The sequence below is a fragment of the Electrophorus electricus genome, chromosome 8 (assembly GCF_013358815.1).
Source record: "Electrophorus electricus isolate fEleEle1 chromosome 8, fEleEle1.pri, whole genome shotgun sequence".
Classification (NCBI taxonomy): Eukaryota; Metazoa; Chordata; class Actinopteri; order Gymnotiformes; family Gymnotidae; genus Electrophorus; species Electrophorus electricus.
Genome location: NC_049542.1, coordinates 12,877,623 through 12,895,299, shown reverse-complemented (window position 1 = coordinate 12,895,299; position 17,677 = coordinate 12,877,623). Strand labels below are relative to the sequence as shown.

Here is a 17,677-nt window from a genome sequence, read left to right as displayed (position 1 = left end):
CTGAAGCTATGGTGTGTGTGCTCATGTGCATACATGTGTCTGAGAGTGTATGTGTTTGCAGCAATAGAGCACATATATGTGTGTTTGTGTGTGTGTGAGTGACTGTGAGAGGCTAGGGGAGACATTTCTAAAGGACTGGTCAAGTGGACCCCCCAGCAGGGATCAGCAGTGAAGACGCACCTCTCAAAGGTCACCTTTACTGCAGCATAAACAAAGCAGCACTTTGGAGTGGAGTGGCAAGGAAAGCATCTAAAAATAAAGTGCAGGAGGGGAAGGAGAGTCAGAGGAAGAGCAGAACACAAACTCCTCTCCTGTGGACAAAGACATGTACAGTAAAGACACTCCTGAAGTAAAGCATGTGATTGTGTCTGTGGGCAGTTTCTACTCATAATATCATTAGATCATTAGTCCTGCAGTAAGAGCAGGCTGAGTGCCTGCCTCAGCTCAGGGAGTGTGCCTGCAAGGCACTTAGTGAGTGTACATGTGCTGCCTGGGTATACATCCTTGCTGGTGCTTTTAGGGAAGGCAAACCCTGCCTTGGGGGCATATTCACTCCCGCAGACATGCATCCCAACTCTGTGGATTTAACAGGATATGGTACTCCAAACTAGAGCAGCAGACAGTGCTTGTGTGCCTGTGTCACTGATGATGGGTATACACGTGTGTGTGTGTGTGTGTTGCTGTGGATGGGTGTAGATGTGTGTGTGTGCTGCTGGGGATGGGAGTACATGTATCTGTGTATCGCTGGGAATGGCTGTACAAGTATTGTGTGGCTGGGGATGGGTATACACGTGTGTGTGTGTGTGTGTGTGTGTGTGTGTGTGCTGCTGGGGATGGGAGTACATGTATCTGTGTATCGCTGGGAATGGCTGTACAAGTATTGTGTGGCTGGGGATGGGTGTACACGTGTGTGTGTGGCTGGGGATGGGTGTACACGTGTGTGTGTGGCTGGGGATGGGTGTACACGTGTGTGTGTGGCTGGGGATGGGTGTACACGTGTGTGTGTGGCTAGGGATGGGTGTACACATGTTACATTATACACCTTACATTATTCCCATTACATTATATACCTGACACACACACGGACTGTATAGGTGAATGTATATAGTGCTGCCCTGGGATAATTCACTTTATTCCAGTCATGGCCACCCTCTACCATGTTTAAACTAACACATCTTTATTCATGTTTAAACCAACATGTTTTTATTGACATTTAAACCAACACGTCTTTATTCACGTTTAAACCAACACGTCTTTACTCACATGTTTAAACCAACGTGTCTTTATTGATATTTAAACCTACATGTCTTTCTTCACATTTAAACACAGCAGAAGGTGGCATGTGAATAAAGACATTGGTTTAAACATGAATAAAGACATGTTGGTTTAAACAGGAAGAGAGTGGCCTGTTGGCTTAAATTTGAATAAAGATGTTTATAAATACACCTTTATTCACATTACCACCCTCTACCATGTTTGAACTAACATGCCTTTATGGATGTCAGCTGAAAGAGAAGATGAGCCCTGAAGAGAGGAGCTGGAGAAATGTCCATCCTGCCAGGAACATCAAGGGCAGGAGACAGAAAGAGTGAGGGACTGAGTAACCAGTGAAGAGAGGCCAGCCCTGGATTAACATGTCCCAAAGCCTAGTTTGTTAACAGTTGGGGCATTCTGAACCAACTAGAGGCTTGTCCTTGATTAAGGCAAGTGTATAAAGCATTATAATAATCTAGATGAGATTATACAAATGCAAGAATAATTCTCTCTAAATACTGAAAAGACAGAATCCATCTGATCTTTGCAAAGTTTCTTCATCGTAAATAAAAAAAAAAAAAACTGCACAAGTTTCATAATTTGTACTGAAAATTGCAAATGAGAATCAAAAACAACACCAATAAACAGGAATGCATTAACCCTTGGAATGACTGAACCGGGAGCTACTTGCAAATCCCCAGGAATGTTAGGAATTGTATGTTAAAATCACCCACCAAAACACCATGATCAAAACTGAATACAACAGATGACACCAACTCCTAAAATTCAGATAAAAAACAACCATGTGATTTAGGGAGTTAAATTACCAAAAAGAACTCCTAAACATTTAAAACTCAGGAATGCAAAGATAGCAAAAATGTCTTATTCAAAAATGCTATGGCATCAATTAATGTTAGTTTCTCAGCACGACCATGCCCCCATCCCTATCGAAAACAGACAGGAGATTTTCTGCAAATTATTGTAGTTACTATCTCCAGATTCAAAAACAGGATTCACTGAAGAGAAGCAAGTCTACCTGATCAGACTTAAATACACCAGGCCATAACCGAACATACTGGAACTCCAAAGATTGCCACTAACAGCAGCCTAGCTGCTTGAACACGCTGTCCAATGAAGCCAAATGACACAGTTTACAGAACAACCATGTCCATCGCTTAAGCCTCTGTTGTGGCTGGACCAAATTATTGCTGTGATGGCTGTATTGAGGTAATAAAATGGGTGTTTACAGGAAAAGGAGGTTTAAATGTTGAAATATTATCAACATAAAACAAAGGAACATAGAAATTCTGAATCCTTATAAAATGATCTGTGTACAGAGAGGTAAATCTTGTTAATGTTGATGTGCAGTAAAGAACGGCACAAGCTGTTCTCTTCAATTAATTCTGAAGTGTAATGGTACGCTCCCCTTCTCACTGATCACGTGGTACGGCCCACCACATGCAGTGGGAGTTCACCATTGACGGTTTATTGTGTCGTTTGTAACCATGCCCCCCTTTGTTAGTACACACCCAGTTCAGTGTGTCATTTATGCATGTATTTAAACCTCTGTTGGAGTGTACTTCGTTGTCAGTCATTATTCGTGATAGATATACAAGTTCATGGTAGACGGTAATGTTAGTGTGCATTGCTCGTTGTTCATGTGTCCTGTTCGTCGTCTTCACGTCGCATGGGTTATAGGTGAGTGCCATACTGATTATTGTTCTTGCCAAGTGGGAAAAAATGTTGTCTGCACTGAGAGGTCTGTGTGTCCTGCTCCTTGCCCTGCGGCACTCAGGCCGTCACATGAAGTCTACACTTTTTATTCTTGAATGAAACAGAAATTATGCCAGCATATAGAGGAGTTTAGGAATGTCAGTGTACATTTGACAAAATAGTGACATAAAAACAAACATAATACAGGTAGGAAGACACCCAAGATGTCACTATGCACTGGTGCCACCTTGGTGCCTTCAAATGGGTTTCAGATTTCAGAGCAGAGGACCCAGGAGCTAAAGTTTTCAGAATGGACTGAAAGATTCTGAAGAACAGAGCAAGGAGAAGGTCCTGTGGAGGACAGTTGGGGGTTCGGGGGTGGGGGGTGGGGGTGGAAGAGACATCCCTCTCAGCAGGGGCTGCTCTGCAGCCAGCTAGACCAACAGATCACATAACAACGTAATAATCCTATGACAAGTGAATGATTACGCACCACACTTACGGACACCTTCACTACAACGTAACTGGCCAAAGCAGAAGTGGTTTAGGTGTTTAAGATGTGTTTAACATGGTCCTTCTCTATTTTACACACCCCACACAAACACAATCTTCATATATTTTTTTCATTAAGATGTGTATAACTATTGCTGTTATGCATACATAGCTCAATATTTATGCTTCTCCTCAGGAGAACCTACTAAATATTCCAAGTGTCAGAGTTCTGTCTGTGTGTGTGCAGTTGACTAATTTTCACATTACACAGAAGAAACCTATTCACATCCCCTCACTACCTCCAGCCAGGTAACACTTCCCCACTGGTGGAAGAGACGATACATCTTTTTCTATGCTGTGTGAGTACATGTGTGTTTATTCAGAGGACAGCTCTGAAGAGGCCTCACTACATATTAGAAGATGGACAACATGATGGAAATATCTGATATAGCAATTAGTAGGACTCTATTTGAAGAACGTTATATAAACAGACTCCCTTAATAAGCACAGCATGAACACTTTTCAAAACTTCCTTAATCACTAAAGAACTTTCTATGGGCATGTGAGTTTGGCAATGGCTTCTTTAATCACTAAACATCTAAGCACACACCTTTATTTGAAGTTGCATAATATAGAAATAAGAAAAGTATTGTTATTTTAAGGAGTAACTTTGCAGTTTGCTCTAAACAACTTTTCACTAAAGTTCTGATATGTTAAGTGAAAGGTATTTTTCTATGTATTATGGAAAAAGGGCCTCATCATCCACTGAAATTATGAAAGGATGACAGACTACAAAGTGCACATGGTCCTGTAAAACAACCACCTATTGGCTGACCATGCTAAGTCCATCTACAAACTGAAGGTCACTGTACCAGTACGGATCCATTTCTATGTGTAAACCCTCCCTAAAATGTGCCCCCTTTTTAAGGTCTCTACGCATGTTTAACAGTTGGCAGCTGGCACTTACAGGCTGCAGATGATAGGCATAAAGCAGTTTTCAGACCTCGCATATAAATTTGATTTGTAAACCTCATGACACAATTGTTGAGACTGGGACACATTATATTGTTAGTCTCTGAGCTTTTAGTTTCGTAGTGGCTAGAAACTATGCTGTTTAGTGAATATACTGGTCAGTGATGCCAACTAACAGGAGGGGAATTCACTTTTTAAAAGTACACATCTCACTCATACATGCACACACCTTCCCCTCATCAATTGTACATACACCCCCCCCCCCTTCTCATCACTTGTACATACACACACACACCTTTCTCTCACTCATACATGCACATACCCCTTCCTCTTAACACTCACTTGCACACATAACCTCTCATCACATGTTCACACACACACCACTTCCTCTCAACACTTGTACACACACATTCTCCTCAGTTGTACAGACACACACACACACCTCTCTCTCTCCTCACACACACACACACACATTTACTCTCCTCCCCTAGTAAGCTTCTCGTCATGCATCCATAATGCTGTGATTTACTCCTCTGACTTTCAGTGAGCAAAATAATAGCCTTTCTCAGTATCTTTTCCCTCTCCTCAGCTGAAGTGCGTGAGGGTCAGCGTAGTGTCCCTCTGCGGCATGCTCACAGACCTGCACCGTCAGGCTGATGTGTTCCCAGCATTCCATGTCAATGCTAGCCAGTGCTCACCCACACATAGCTCCCAGAACTGCTGATGATGCATGTGCACTCGTGTGTCTTGCTGGTCTACCTAACCTGCATGAACCAATAAGCTGTTATGAAAATCAAATGCCAGTCAATGACAGAGAACTATGAGAGTATATTGTTACTGCACACTTATAAAGTCACCATGTCACCTAACATTCTTGATGGAAAGGAAAAGTGCTCTCGAGTTGCCACGAGGCCGAAGGTCACACAATAACCTGAGCAAACTAATTTTAAAGCTCCATTTATTCTTATTGGTTGCACAGTCCTTATAGCAGAACCTAAACCTTCACATACTAGCCCATAAAACTAAGAAAAACTCAGAAAAACTAAAAATTGTGGTCTTGGTTAGGAATCATCTTCAAAAGTAAATTTTTAGATAGCACAACAAAGTAAATTAGAAATTGTGGTGTGACTTCCATCAAGGTCCTGGTCAAGGAAAATTAATTCACAAGCTTCTTGATAAGCAAACTGAAACTGCATCTTGCAATCTGCCATTTTCATCCACAGGAAGTCATGTGAAACCAGCAAATGAAATGCAAATATGCCTGAGAGTAGAGCCATCTCAGGAGCATGTGTGTGCGCATGTGTGACAGACGCCCTTTATTTCGCTTGGAGTTTATGACAACACGAGAAGAGGGGCAGCACAGAGGCTTTGATGCCCTCTGACCTCCCTGGTCCAGGTCTCTTGACTGGCCTCGTACCCGACACGCCTGAATACTCCTAGGTGGAAAGAGCAGTCTTCTCACCACCTCAGGGCAGAGAGCACCATACCCCATCAATATCATGCAATAAACTGTGACAGTAGCTTCACTCATGAGATTCATGAAGCAAATCTCTTAGTAAGTCTGGTGAGAGATTTGATTGACAGGGGCCTTCCAGTTTAAGTTTAACGGCTAGACAGCCCAGCGACAGAGTGCTCTGGACTACTTGGCGTGCTGAGAAACAAGGGGAAAGCTGACTTGTTGCCCAAGGCTCTTCTGACTTGCACAATGTCTCGAGAGTGAGCAAAAGCCAGAGCAGAAGACGGACTGGGGCGTGGGAACATAAACAGCTAACAGAGGTGAAAAAGTGCTGAAACCTGAAGGCGAGGGCTGCGGAGGCCTGTTAAGCAGGGCACCCATTTGGAATGACTCGGTGACCATAGAAAACAGGGACTGGATTACAATTCAAGGCAAAGAAGTGAGATGAGGTGTAAAACGTCATGGATTCAGCCTGTGTCAAAAGGTCATGCTGCTCACTGGTGACTCCAGTCAGCCAAGATCCAAATATGGAACTAAACAACCTCCAAAAAACAACCTTCTAATCAGTAATAATGTGCAGCAAGAGTAAGGGTTAGAGCTTAGGGTCAGCAGCCTTCTCCAGCAACAACAGAAAAGGGAAGACCTCTAGGGATGGGGTACTGGCCATATTGTAGTCCTAGAACTGACCAATCAGAGTGATCTTGGAAACAACCAGAATGCTTTCTCGCACCTCAAAGCATTTAAAGAGCCTTTCGCTATGCTGACATCCTGCTCCCAACCTGGCTGACATTTTCTCCAAGTTGCATGTTGCTCTTTTCCAAAAACAATAAAAGCAGAGTGTTATCAAACATTTATTGCGTGTACGCATTTTTTTTCCCACACTAGATGCCAGACATTCACACTACCTTGAACATCTCCTGTTCAAGGGTTTGTTTATGCATTACATGAGCAAGAACATGGGTTTGAATGGAGATCTGTCAGCAGTCACATCACAGCTTTGAGGAGTCCCTGGTGTTCCCACTTTCATGACAGTCTAACAGCAAAGCTTCTAGTAGGACAAAGGGCCCAGCACTCAGATGGTGCTGCTGTTTGGCATCGCCGGGTCGCTGCCTTATTCAGGGACTGGCTCCCCAGGCTGAAACATGTCTTCGGCATACAGGTCTTCGGGGAGCTCCTCTCCACCCTCAGCAAAGAAAGTGGGGAACGGCGGGTCATTATTCTTCTTCAGAAGGCGGGGCAGAATGGTGTCCCTCACCTGGGTGAACAAGGCGACAATGTCAGAGGCAGAGTTCAGGCAAGCCTACAGCAGTTCATTCCTGTGTGCATGTGCATGTCTGTGATGTCTCTCAAAGGACCTCTTGCACTAGTTGCATTCCAGTTTAAAACTCAGAATCATCTAAGCAGCATCTGTAAATGTAGATGAAAGCAGAAATAACATCCAACAACACAGCCCATGTGCATTTCTGCATGTAGGCCACTAAAAACCATAAAGACCCAAGTTACGAAGAGAGAAATTTTGCCCAAACTTTCCTTAGCAACTCTGAAATCTATTTAGAGTATAGTGGGAAATACTGGAAAGATCCATGCACACATAAGTAAACAAACTGGAGGCCAAAGTGCTGACTGAACTGGATCGATGCTCTAATGATTATTAAGGCCCTTTATGTATGCCAGTGTAGTTTTTAGTATTGATAGAGATGGATTACACGGCACAAAGGTGTTCAGGCTGTATCAAGGCAGGGCTCTGTGCTGGCACAGACAGTACAGGACTCTAATTTTAGCGACACACTGCTGAAAGTGATGAGTGCAGTAGAAAAAAAAGAGCAATTCTAAATGCGAAAGGATAAACTTGGGGGCAGTGCCAGTGTAGGGGAGGGGGCGTGGTCAGGATTTTGGGGGCATTGGAGACTAAAATGAGTGTATGCCTGCTATAAGAGAGGTGTAGAGCACTAATTAACTGCCTTGATCTCAGTAGGAAATGTACATGTTTGATCTTACCTGGCTCTGGTAGTGTGTGTATGCATGGTCTTAGTTGGGTGGGTGGGTGTGGAAGTGTGTGTGAGCGTGTTGTCTACCTTGACCAAGCAGTTGCGGTGGCCTGGAACAGAGCCGTTGACATACAAGACATTATATTTGGTGTTGACCCTCCAAACCTGACCCAAAAAACAAACACACACAATCTTAACCTTACTCTCTCATACATTAACACTTCTGTGGCAACTTTGCAGGTCCTTCATCATTAACACAGCACAAGCAGAGAGTCCCCAGAGTTTCTTCTGTGTGGAAGATGCAAGGTGTTGCTGAGCCAGGAATTAAGCACGGGCTGCCCGTGTGCCTTAAAACATTATGTGGGGCTGTAAAATCTGTTTCTGTTAAATGTGTGTCTGTACCTTTAAGCCAAAGGCGGTGTTATAAATATTTCCCATTTTGCCTGGCATCTTCTTCCCTTTGAAAACTTTGGCAGGGTCCTGTGAGAAGAGGGCAGTTCATCACACACTCACATATATACACATGTATACACACTCAAGTGTACACATGCAGACATATGTACACATGCATGCATGTGCACACACACGCACGCACTCATGTGTGCATGCACACAGATGTACTCACACCCACCACTTACCCCTCCAGGTCCCAGGGCTCCTGGTCTCCGATGTGTCTTGGTTTGGCCATGAGAGGCTGGCTGACCACTGAAGCCCCATCGCTTCATCACACCCTGGAAACCTTTCCCAATCCTACAACACAGCACCAAACATAGCCACATTACCTCAGCTCCCAATCCTACAATCTTTTAATTAGTTTCAATTAGGATCCACTCATTCACTTTAGAAAATTCACCAGGTACTGGACTGTGACACAAACAAACGCACACCATTTATTGCAGAAAATTTGTGATGCAAGTCTAACTGCAGTGACACTCAAACTGGGAGAAACTTCTGGAATATATGCACACACTTGGCTTTCTGTTGCTGCACTGTACAACTTGCAAATAGCAAACACAAACAAAAAAAAATCCATTCTAGACTTAGTTTGTTTCTTTGGTATTACAAGAAAACTTTTTACTCAATACACCTCTCTCTCTCTCTCTCTCTCTGTCTCACACACACACATACACACACAAAAACAAACAAAACAGCCCTACACTATTGAAACTTGCCACAGTACCTCACAATTTCTCACCCTGCTGAACACCAGACAATTAGATTACTCAGTTATCTACCATTAGATAACTCAATACCCTCAATATCAAATCTAATCACATATCAAATTTGATTAAATCTGATCTCCCTTGCATTCAATGCGCATTTGGTATTTCTTTAAAAAGCAGCCTCACATGCAGTATGAACTGTGAGTGGATGTGGTGCAGCTAGTTCAGGTTCCCACGGCGACCACCTATCTGAACTGGGACACAGTTGAACAAGGAAGCGGTGCAGCCAGTTTAGGCTCACACACACTTCTTGCCTCAACAGGCGTTTGGCTCTTCCCACACCGATTGAGTGGGAAGAGGGACACTGTTGCTCCCATGCCAACTGCCTGTCTGAATGGGGATGTGGCTGTTCACAAAGAAAGTGTGTGCATGGATACTCACGTTTTGGCTGTGACATCCACAACTTGTCCTGGGCGGAAATGAGCAGCGTAGAGTGGTGTGCCTGAACACAAAAAGGAAGAAGAAAAACTTGGAAATGCTACAGTAAAAACAATGATAACATGTTCATGGCAATCTGAACACCTCCCAGGATGAACACACACATCCCTGTGCTGGGGAAACATACCTGGTTTGATGATAGCATTGTTGGTGACATTGAATGTCGTCAATTTTTGTTTGGGGGGCAAGCCAGCATTCCGGAATATATCCATAGATTCCTCTGACCGCTGCAGGAGGGACAGAGACAGTTACCCTGCACACACCCTTCTTACATCCATTCCACCCAGCTGACTTCTAACCCCAACCACCTGCATCCATCACCCCGCCCACACACAGGGTCTGGGAAGAAAGTGAGGGAACACTGAGACATCCTCCATGCCTGCTACCTGCTAATCAACACCTCTGTTCTGCTCCCCCACAGTGAGTTCTTCACCTCTATTTGAAATTCCTATTAATGCTTTCTCTGACTGATGAGCACCAGCGAGATAAAAAGTGTTTTGGTCCCTCCAGATTCATTCATCCTTCAATAAAACCAGAGATCTCTTTGGCCATCTCACTGAGACAAATACCCCCAAACAAAACCAATCCACGAGGAGTAAGAGAAAATGAGTGCGTGAGAGAGAGAGAGAGAGAGAGAGAGAGAGAGAGAGAGAGAGAGAGAGAGAGAGAGAGAGAGAGAGAGAGAGAGAGAGAGAGAGAGAGAGAGAGAGAGAGGATGAATGTATTGGAAACAAAATGAGGAAAACTGCAGAGGAAGGCAAAAGGTAAAGAGGGTGAAGGAAAACACCAAACTTAACTGTCTCTTTTAATTCTATGCAGCATGAGCATACTTGGACAGCAAGGTCACCGCCACACGCTCAGAGAAATTCTCCTGTAGGACCACTTCACCTCTCATTATTCAGCCTCTTCACACATTGCACTGCTCAATTTATACAAACTTCACCCACAAAAGTCAAGAATGCAAAGACGTATGAGGAAAGTGTGTGGGGCCTCATGTACAAACAACACGGCTTTTCTAAATGAACAGGGTATGTTGGTGTTCTTCGAATGTATAAAACTTACTCATATATACTCACATAAAAGGGGGAGACGTTTTTAGCCCCTACAATCAGTGCAGCTGACCGGCCATCATTCTCATCTTTAGACAGGTACTTGATCACATGGCAATCCTGCACCTGACACACACACACACACACACACACACACACACACACACACACACACACACACACACACACACACACACACACACACACACACACACACACACACACACACACACACACACACGAGACTTCAATAACAAACAAAGGAATGGTATCCCCCACTCTGCTCTTGGAGATCTACCCCTACAGAGTTTAGTTCTAGCTCTAACCGCTTTAAAGCAGTATATAACCAGGAAAGAGGCAATAAGAAGTCGCAAGTGAGGGAAACATTCAAGGAAAGGAATATGAGCAGTTGGCCAAATACCAGAGGTTTAACAGTACACAAAAGGGCCACACTGCAGTTTGGACAACACAGTTCGGTTCACATCACGGTTCAGTAAGATGGGAAAGAAGCAACAACCTCCCCCAATTATTAAGCCTAGGTTTCTTCCCATTTACAGACAGTAGGACAGTGTTGTGTAATGAAATGTAAACACCAAATACTTATAGATGCAGAAGCAGACAGGGCCAAAAACATTACAGGTGCTGCTGAGAAGCAGCAGGGAGAAGTAGCTGAACTCGTAGTGTTTAGGTTGTTGACTGCAGGGATTGGTTGGTTGGCATAGTGGAAGGGGCAACAATGCTGCCTCTCCCATGGGGGATGTGGGTACAAACCCCATCTGGCGTGCACCACACTATATCAGTAATAGTCCTCGGGCAAGACTCCTAAAACTACATTCGCTGACCTCTATAACATATTGAAATTTTAAGTTGCTCTGAATAAGAACATCTGCCAAACTCTGAAATGTAAAATTTTAAATGTCTGGCACATCAGGGTGATGCTGTTGAATATGTTTGCATGTCCAAGCGGTTCCACACATACCCTAGAACACCGACACATAGCCCTTGTCCACCACTCGCTGTCAAAGTTCAGCAGGGAATGTTCCTATTGAAATGTTCCCACACAGCTGATTTGAAAGAAGCAGGAGGGTCTTCTAGCTCCTTTGTGTCATTTGCATTTGTCATATTGTGACTGACTCAGTCAGACACCAATGATCTTGAGCTAAACTCAAAATAGCATGCTGTTATCTTGTAACAGATTACAGTTTAAGGCTTCGGGTGGAACTCACAGTTGTAAAATTTGATTCTGCATTACATTCATCAATCTTCACAAACAGGCCACCACGTATTCTCCACACGAGTGCACGCATCAAACCATAATGTGCATACTACGAAGGTTTGGGACAACTACACCTACTGTTACACCCCTAATAAATACCAGGGACCGAAAGGAGAAGGAGAAAGAGAGAGAGAGAATATGATTAAGATTAACACCAAAGTTGTTCCAATGGTGATAAGGAAACATGGGGTTGCGATACCCAGCCTGGAGGTGTGCATCCAACTGATGCCAGGAAAGACATCATCAGTCTCTGTCTAGAAGAGCATAACCCTAGGAACCCCATGCCGCACCCTCAAACCCCATGCCTCTGGTAGAAGACACATGTGAGATATGTATTCCTGCACATCTTAGTGATCCCGATTGAACAATACTAAAGTCAGCCATTAACAATGACACATTATGTTTGAGAAGGCAAACCTCCAAGCTGAGATGCAAGGTAGTGACTCTTGACAAAGTAAATATGAGAAGAAACTTAAATTCTGTCCTGAAGTAGTGACAATAAACCATGTATCTGGGAACCCAGCTGACAGTGAGGGATATTATTCTGTGTGCTGTGTTGTTTAGGGAATTTAACAAAATAAGTAATATGCTGTTGGATTTTACATAACTGATGAATGAAATGTGTCACAGTGACACCTAAATAAACTACTAAGCAACTAAATAAAATTGCTGTCCTCCTTGCCCCACAGAAAGTGAATGAGACGATTACCTGGAGCATAGTCACTACATGTTTCTCTCCTGTCTTGGTCCACACTGGCATCATTCCCAACTTAACTGCAACAAGACCCACCCTTCGACTGTCTGTGGAAGAAAGGTTTTTTTTTTTGTCTTACATTAACTCTAAAACCAAAGGAACATTCTGAATCCCAGTCATGGCACAAGTTTGTCACATCTCATAACTCGGTTGCAAGCTAGAATAAATGACTCACTTTCCTCCCACTCGTGTCGTGGCCATGGTTCGTCCTTCAAAGGGTTGAGTTTGTCTGTGGTCAGTTGCTTGTACTCTTCCATAACAGTTTTCCTCATAAAGGACACATTATCTTCTGAAAGATGCTCATCCCACCATGTAGACGTTTTGATAGTCCTGACACACTGGACAACTGGAACACTATTGCAAAAAATAAACGAATGCAAAATGTGCCTTAACAGTCACCAAATGTTATTCAAAAAGTTACTTGCACACGATTCATAAAATCGCTAGCCTGTTGGGTTATTTGATGCTGCATAAATGTTAGCTAACTAGTTAATCAAGTTGCGAAATTTACCAATCTTCCTAGCAATATAACAGCACAGATACGACATTTAACACATTTACGCGTAAACACCCTTATTAAAAGAGACGTCCATAATACATTTCTTGCTATTATACTCACGTAACTAGAAGGGCCATTAGTTAACTAGCTATCTAGTTTAGCTACATAGCTAGCGTGCTTCATTAGCGTGGAGCGAAACCTTAGCAGCCTACCTTTCAAATGTTGCAGTACCAGCTCGGGAACCAATTCTGACCGTTCCTTTTAGCAGTGCATCACCAAGCTTAAGAATTCTACAAGTCCACGCTGCCATATTTTCGAAAATTACACAGACTATAACTATATTATTCAAACCAAGCCTTTATCAAAGTTATTCACAGACACATGCACACCATTCTCGTATTTGTCCTGAAATGTCATTCCTTGAATTTCCGGTGTGACGTTTTGAATGCATCGGTGAGGCGCTCAGTATGTATTAATAGTTCCGCTCAAACATTTGTTCCACGTTGAAAAACAAACAGAGAAACTTTCTGAGTCATAGTTTACGGTCGACACAGTATGTGGCTCTTTTTTTTATTTCAAACCTTTATTCAAAATAGAAACTGTCAAGATGAGCATATGATTTTTCTAACATGCATTAATATCTGACAGATATCTTACCCACTGTACTGACTAAGGGTCTGTATGTATGCTATCACATTATTCACAAGGTGACATTATATGTACAGTAGAGCATTTGGAAAGGTTTATGCCTAAATATATATTATACACCTGGCATGCATAAATAAATGGTGGAGAACAACAAGGCTAAGATCCTCTGGGACCTCCACATGCAGACACATAAACCAGTGGTAGCAAACCAGCTAGACATTATGATAGTGGACAAGATGCAGAAAACAACATTGGTAATAGAATGAATATGAGAAAGTGGAATAATACCAGGCACTGAAAGAAGAAGTAGAGAGAAAGTGGAAGGTTAACACCAAGGTTGCACCAGTGGTGACAGGGACACTTGGAACTGTGATCCCTAAGGTGGAGCAGTGGCTGCCAGGAATGACAGACCCCAGAAATGACATCATCAGTCCAGATGATGCACAATCCTAAGAACAGTGAAAAAACCTCTGCCACACCCAAACTCCCAGGCCTCTGGTAGAAGACAACAGTGTTAGAGTAAGATTTTAATTACATACATTTGTGATAGGGATTTTAAGTCAACGGGAGCTCAGGGGTTCCTAGCCAGTGCACACATGCACCAGACATACAGCAGCTTGAGTGAAAGTGAATGAAGAGAGCCAGTGTGAGAGTTACCTACGTGGACATGAAGACACAGTGCAGCAGCACTCGTCTAACCGGTGCCCCTTCAGGACATACAGACAAAATTAATTTGTATGCATTTTGTTCACAGAGTATACATCTGTCATTATATGTTTAAGATAAATCAAACAACTCCAGAAATGAGTGGGACAGCAACAAAGTGAAGTTGCTATCTATGGGTACAGAGTGCTCATGGATTTACATTCAACACCTTAGCCTGCAAATTCTCTGGGAGAATATAAATTGTGGTGCTGGTATATGCTCAAATGAGCTAGGATCTGTGTATGGAATTTAGATGCTCTTTGTAGATCATTACACAGATTTTGTCTTGCCCTTGTGTATCTGGAAAATCTTAATTTATGATAATTTATTATAATCTATGTACCTGTGAGTGCCATGCTGTGCTGAAATTACATTTTAAGTTTTGAATTTATATAGTAAACAATTTCTATTGTTTAACCAATTGGTGGTTGATGGATTTTGAACATGGAGGACTCTTTGATTGTAGGTTACAAATATGAGGTGTGTACATACTGATACTAAATTCAAGAAGACAGTTCTTTGTGTGCCTCTGTACCCTTATTCTGAAACATATACTATGACAAATCCAGTCCCACCACCAAAACAAACACACCAACAAACAAACCAGCCCTGCCCTCAAACAAACACAGCAAACAATTAATGAGCCCTACCCCCACAACAAACATAGCAACAAACACACCAGCCCTGCCCCCAAAACCACCACACCAACAAACACACCAGCGCTCCCCCAAAACAAACACATCAAACAAGAGAACCAGGCTTTCAGAAAGAAATGATCCATGCAGAGTTGTCTGTTTCACTCCAGTTTATGCTTCTCTGTCACATGAATTTTCCAATGTTTATTCCATTATGAATATGATCATGATCCTCATCACCACCATCATCATCATCATCATCATCATCATCATCATTACATCACCATCATCAAGTTTCAAGTTTGGTTTATTTGTCACATACATAGCAATGTCATCACCATAATCACATCTCACCATCATCACCATAATCACCATCATCATCATCATCATCATCATCATCATCATCATCATCATCATCATCATCATCATCACCATTATCAAGGATGCAAGGAGCTAAACACACCAGTGTTTTGAGTGTGAAGATTCATACCCAGAGAACACCCAAAGCACGTGAAATTCATAGTTTCACGTGTGAAGTGAAAATCACGTGTCAGATACCCATGTAATTTTTTTTCACTTCTTTTTCATGTGTAAAGGGATACATCATATGGTTCACATCATATCTTTTATATATGTTTTATTAAAGATGTGTTCTATATTCATTGAATACCTGCTGTTATTATTAAAACAAATATGTATAAATGTGTTGGCAAATATTATATTTTTATAGTAAACAATTAGCATTTGTATCTGACACGGTTTTCATACATGAAAACTATGAATTTCACTTGTGCTTTTTTTTCTAAAGGTAGAATTACAATTAAAGCCATCACAAAACCTGCAGTATGAACAGATTAGAGTGAGTGTGCCCATATCATTTTTATGTTGTTGTTTTATTTTGCCAGGGTATGTGGAGCTATATGCTATAATAGCCCTAAGAGCAGGCTATGGGACCCTTGCCATAAATAAAGCCCAAAGGAAGAGCACAGACCACTTGGAAGTGCAAAGACTGTTTGGATTGAAAAAGAAGGTATAGAGAAAATTATTGAGTTTTTAAAAAAATCTTATACAGGTGGACTGAAAGACCAGATATGTATATCATTTGCATCTTAGGTGTCCTTCAATTCTTGTCTGGTGATTATTGAAAATATGCACATCAATATATAGTTTAAACAATGCCTCTAGTGGTTTCTCACCCACATCTCTGAAAGTTACAGGTATCAATTTCCAATGTCAAAGTCAAAGTCAAATTTATTTATATAGCACTTTTTTAAAACAGATGTCACAATGCAGCTTTACAAATGTCCAAGTCCAACACCCAGTGAGAAAGCCAAGGGCAACACTGGCAAGGAAAGACTCCCTAGAGCATGAGGAAGAAGCCTTGAGAGGGACCAAGACTCAAAAGGGGCGGCCCATCCTCCTCTGGCCGATACCACAATCTTCCTCAAGAGAATTTATTCTAAACACATCACTTGTTTTTTCAGTGTGGTTATTTCATACTTCCTGCAGAGCAACGTCAAATAACCTCTACATCAAAAGCAGCAAAAGCTAATAGAGAAACCGTAGCATGTACATATTTACACTTAATAATGTCTACTCTCTCTCTCTCTCTCTCTCTCTCTCTCTCTCTCTCTCTCTCTCTCTCTCTCTCGCTTTCTCTCTCTGTCTTTCTCTCTCTCTCTGAGGATTCCTTTTACCCAGGGGATCTGAGTGCTTAATTATACAAGACTTTGGAGTTAATTAAAAGGCTGTGAGTGTGTGTGGATATGTGTGTACATGCATGCATGTGTGTGTGTGTGTGTGTGTGTGTGTGTGTGTGTGTGTGTATACATGTGTGAAGTTCAAATGCTTTCTTGGGTCACAAAGATTGATTGTGTTTCCTGGGCAGAAGGGCAAGCAGAGCATCTTCAGGTGTCATAAAACCAATTTCACAAATGTTTATAATATAAAGCATACATGCTGTAACAAACAAATTAAGTATAACATGTATGAAAATGTAATTATTTTTCATAACATTTTGCTTTATGTGGAGCAGTGTTTGTACACAGAACACAAAGAACATTTCCTGACATTTTCTAGTATGTTTTAGACTCATCTTAAATGGATTCAACACATTTTTCTCATCAGTCTTCACACAAAACTAAACTATAAAGCAAAAGCCATTTTTTTTTACATTTATTAAAAATTAGACACATATTTACATAATTCAGAAACGTTGTTATGACATTTGTGCTCTGCTACGTCTACGTCTATCAGTGGTGCTCTGAATACTTCTACAAGTACACGGGATTGTACCTGAACTGATGGTGCATAATTAGGAAAGGCAAACATCTGTCTATATAACATCTCACAGCTGACAGTGTCTTTCGGATTGAAAGCTATAAGGTCGAGAGAATTGACCAAGAGTGTAGTCTTCTCCATTAGTCTAAGGCAGTGAGTCTCACCTCATTAACACCTTCATTCCCAACAAAATTCAGTGATGACAGCATCATGCTGGGAGTATTCTTCTATTACAGGGACCGGTTGACAAGTCAGGATGGAGGGAAGGATGGATGCAGAAGAATCTAAAGCAATC

At 42.0% G+C, this 17,677-nt stretch overlaps 1 protein-coding gene and 1 long non-coding RNA gene across 3 annotated transcripts; one reads left to right on the top strand and one right to left on the bottom strand.

Moving 5' to 3' along the window:
* The first annotated feature begins 1,899 nt into the window (after positions 1-1,899).
* Positions 1,900-6,043, top strand: LOC113580425. The gene is made up of 2 exons (XR_003410965.2): positions 1,900-2,952; positions 5,655-6,043. It is a non-coding gene; the product is annotated as an uncharacterized LOC113580425 (long non-coding RNA).
* Positions 6,044-6,725: 682 nt separating this feature from the next.
* On the bottom strand, positions 6,726-13,562 carry mrpl3 (mitochondrial ribosomal protein L3). 2 transcript variants are annotated; one of them, XM_027014966.2, is made up of 10 exons: positions 13,327-13,562; positions 12,791-12,969; positions 12,571-12,662; positions 10,613-10,705; positions 9,664-9,763; positions 9,480-9,540; positions 8,514-8,625; positions 8,278-8,355; positions 7,963-8,040; positions 6,726-7,142 (listed from the first exon to the last, which is right to left on the bottom strand). In XM_027014966.2, exons 1-10 carry the CDS (start codon positions 13,422-13,424, stop codon positions 6,999-7,001), a joined length of 1,035 nt encoding a protein of 344 aa, XP_026870767.2. In that variant the 5' UTR covers positions 13,425-13,562; the 3' UTR covers positions 6,726-6,998. The 2 variants fall into 2 exon arrangements, with proteins under 2 accessions (XP_026870767.2, XP_026870766.2); XM_027014965.2 differs by having other exon boundaries at positions 10,613-10,711; positions 13,327-13,561.
* Between the last annotated feature and the right edge of the window lie 4,115 nt (positions 13,563-17,677).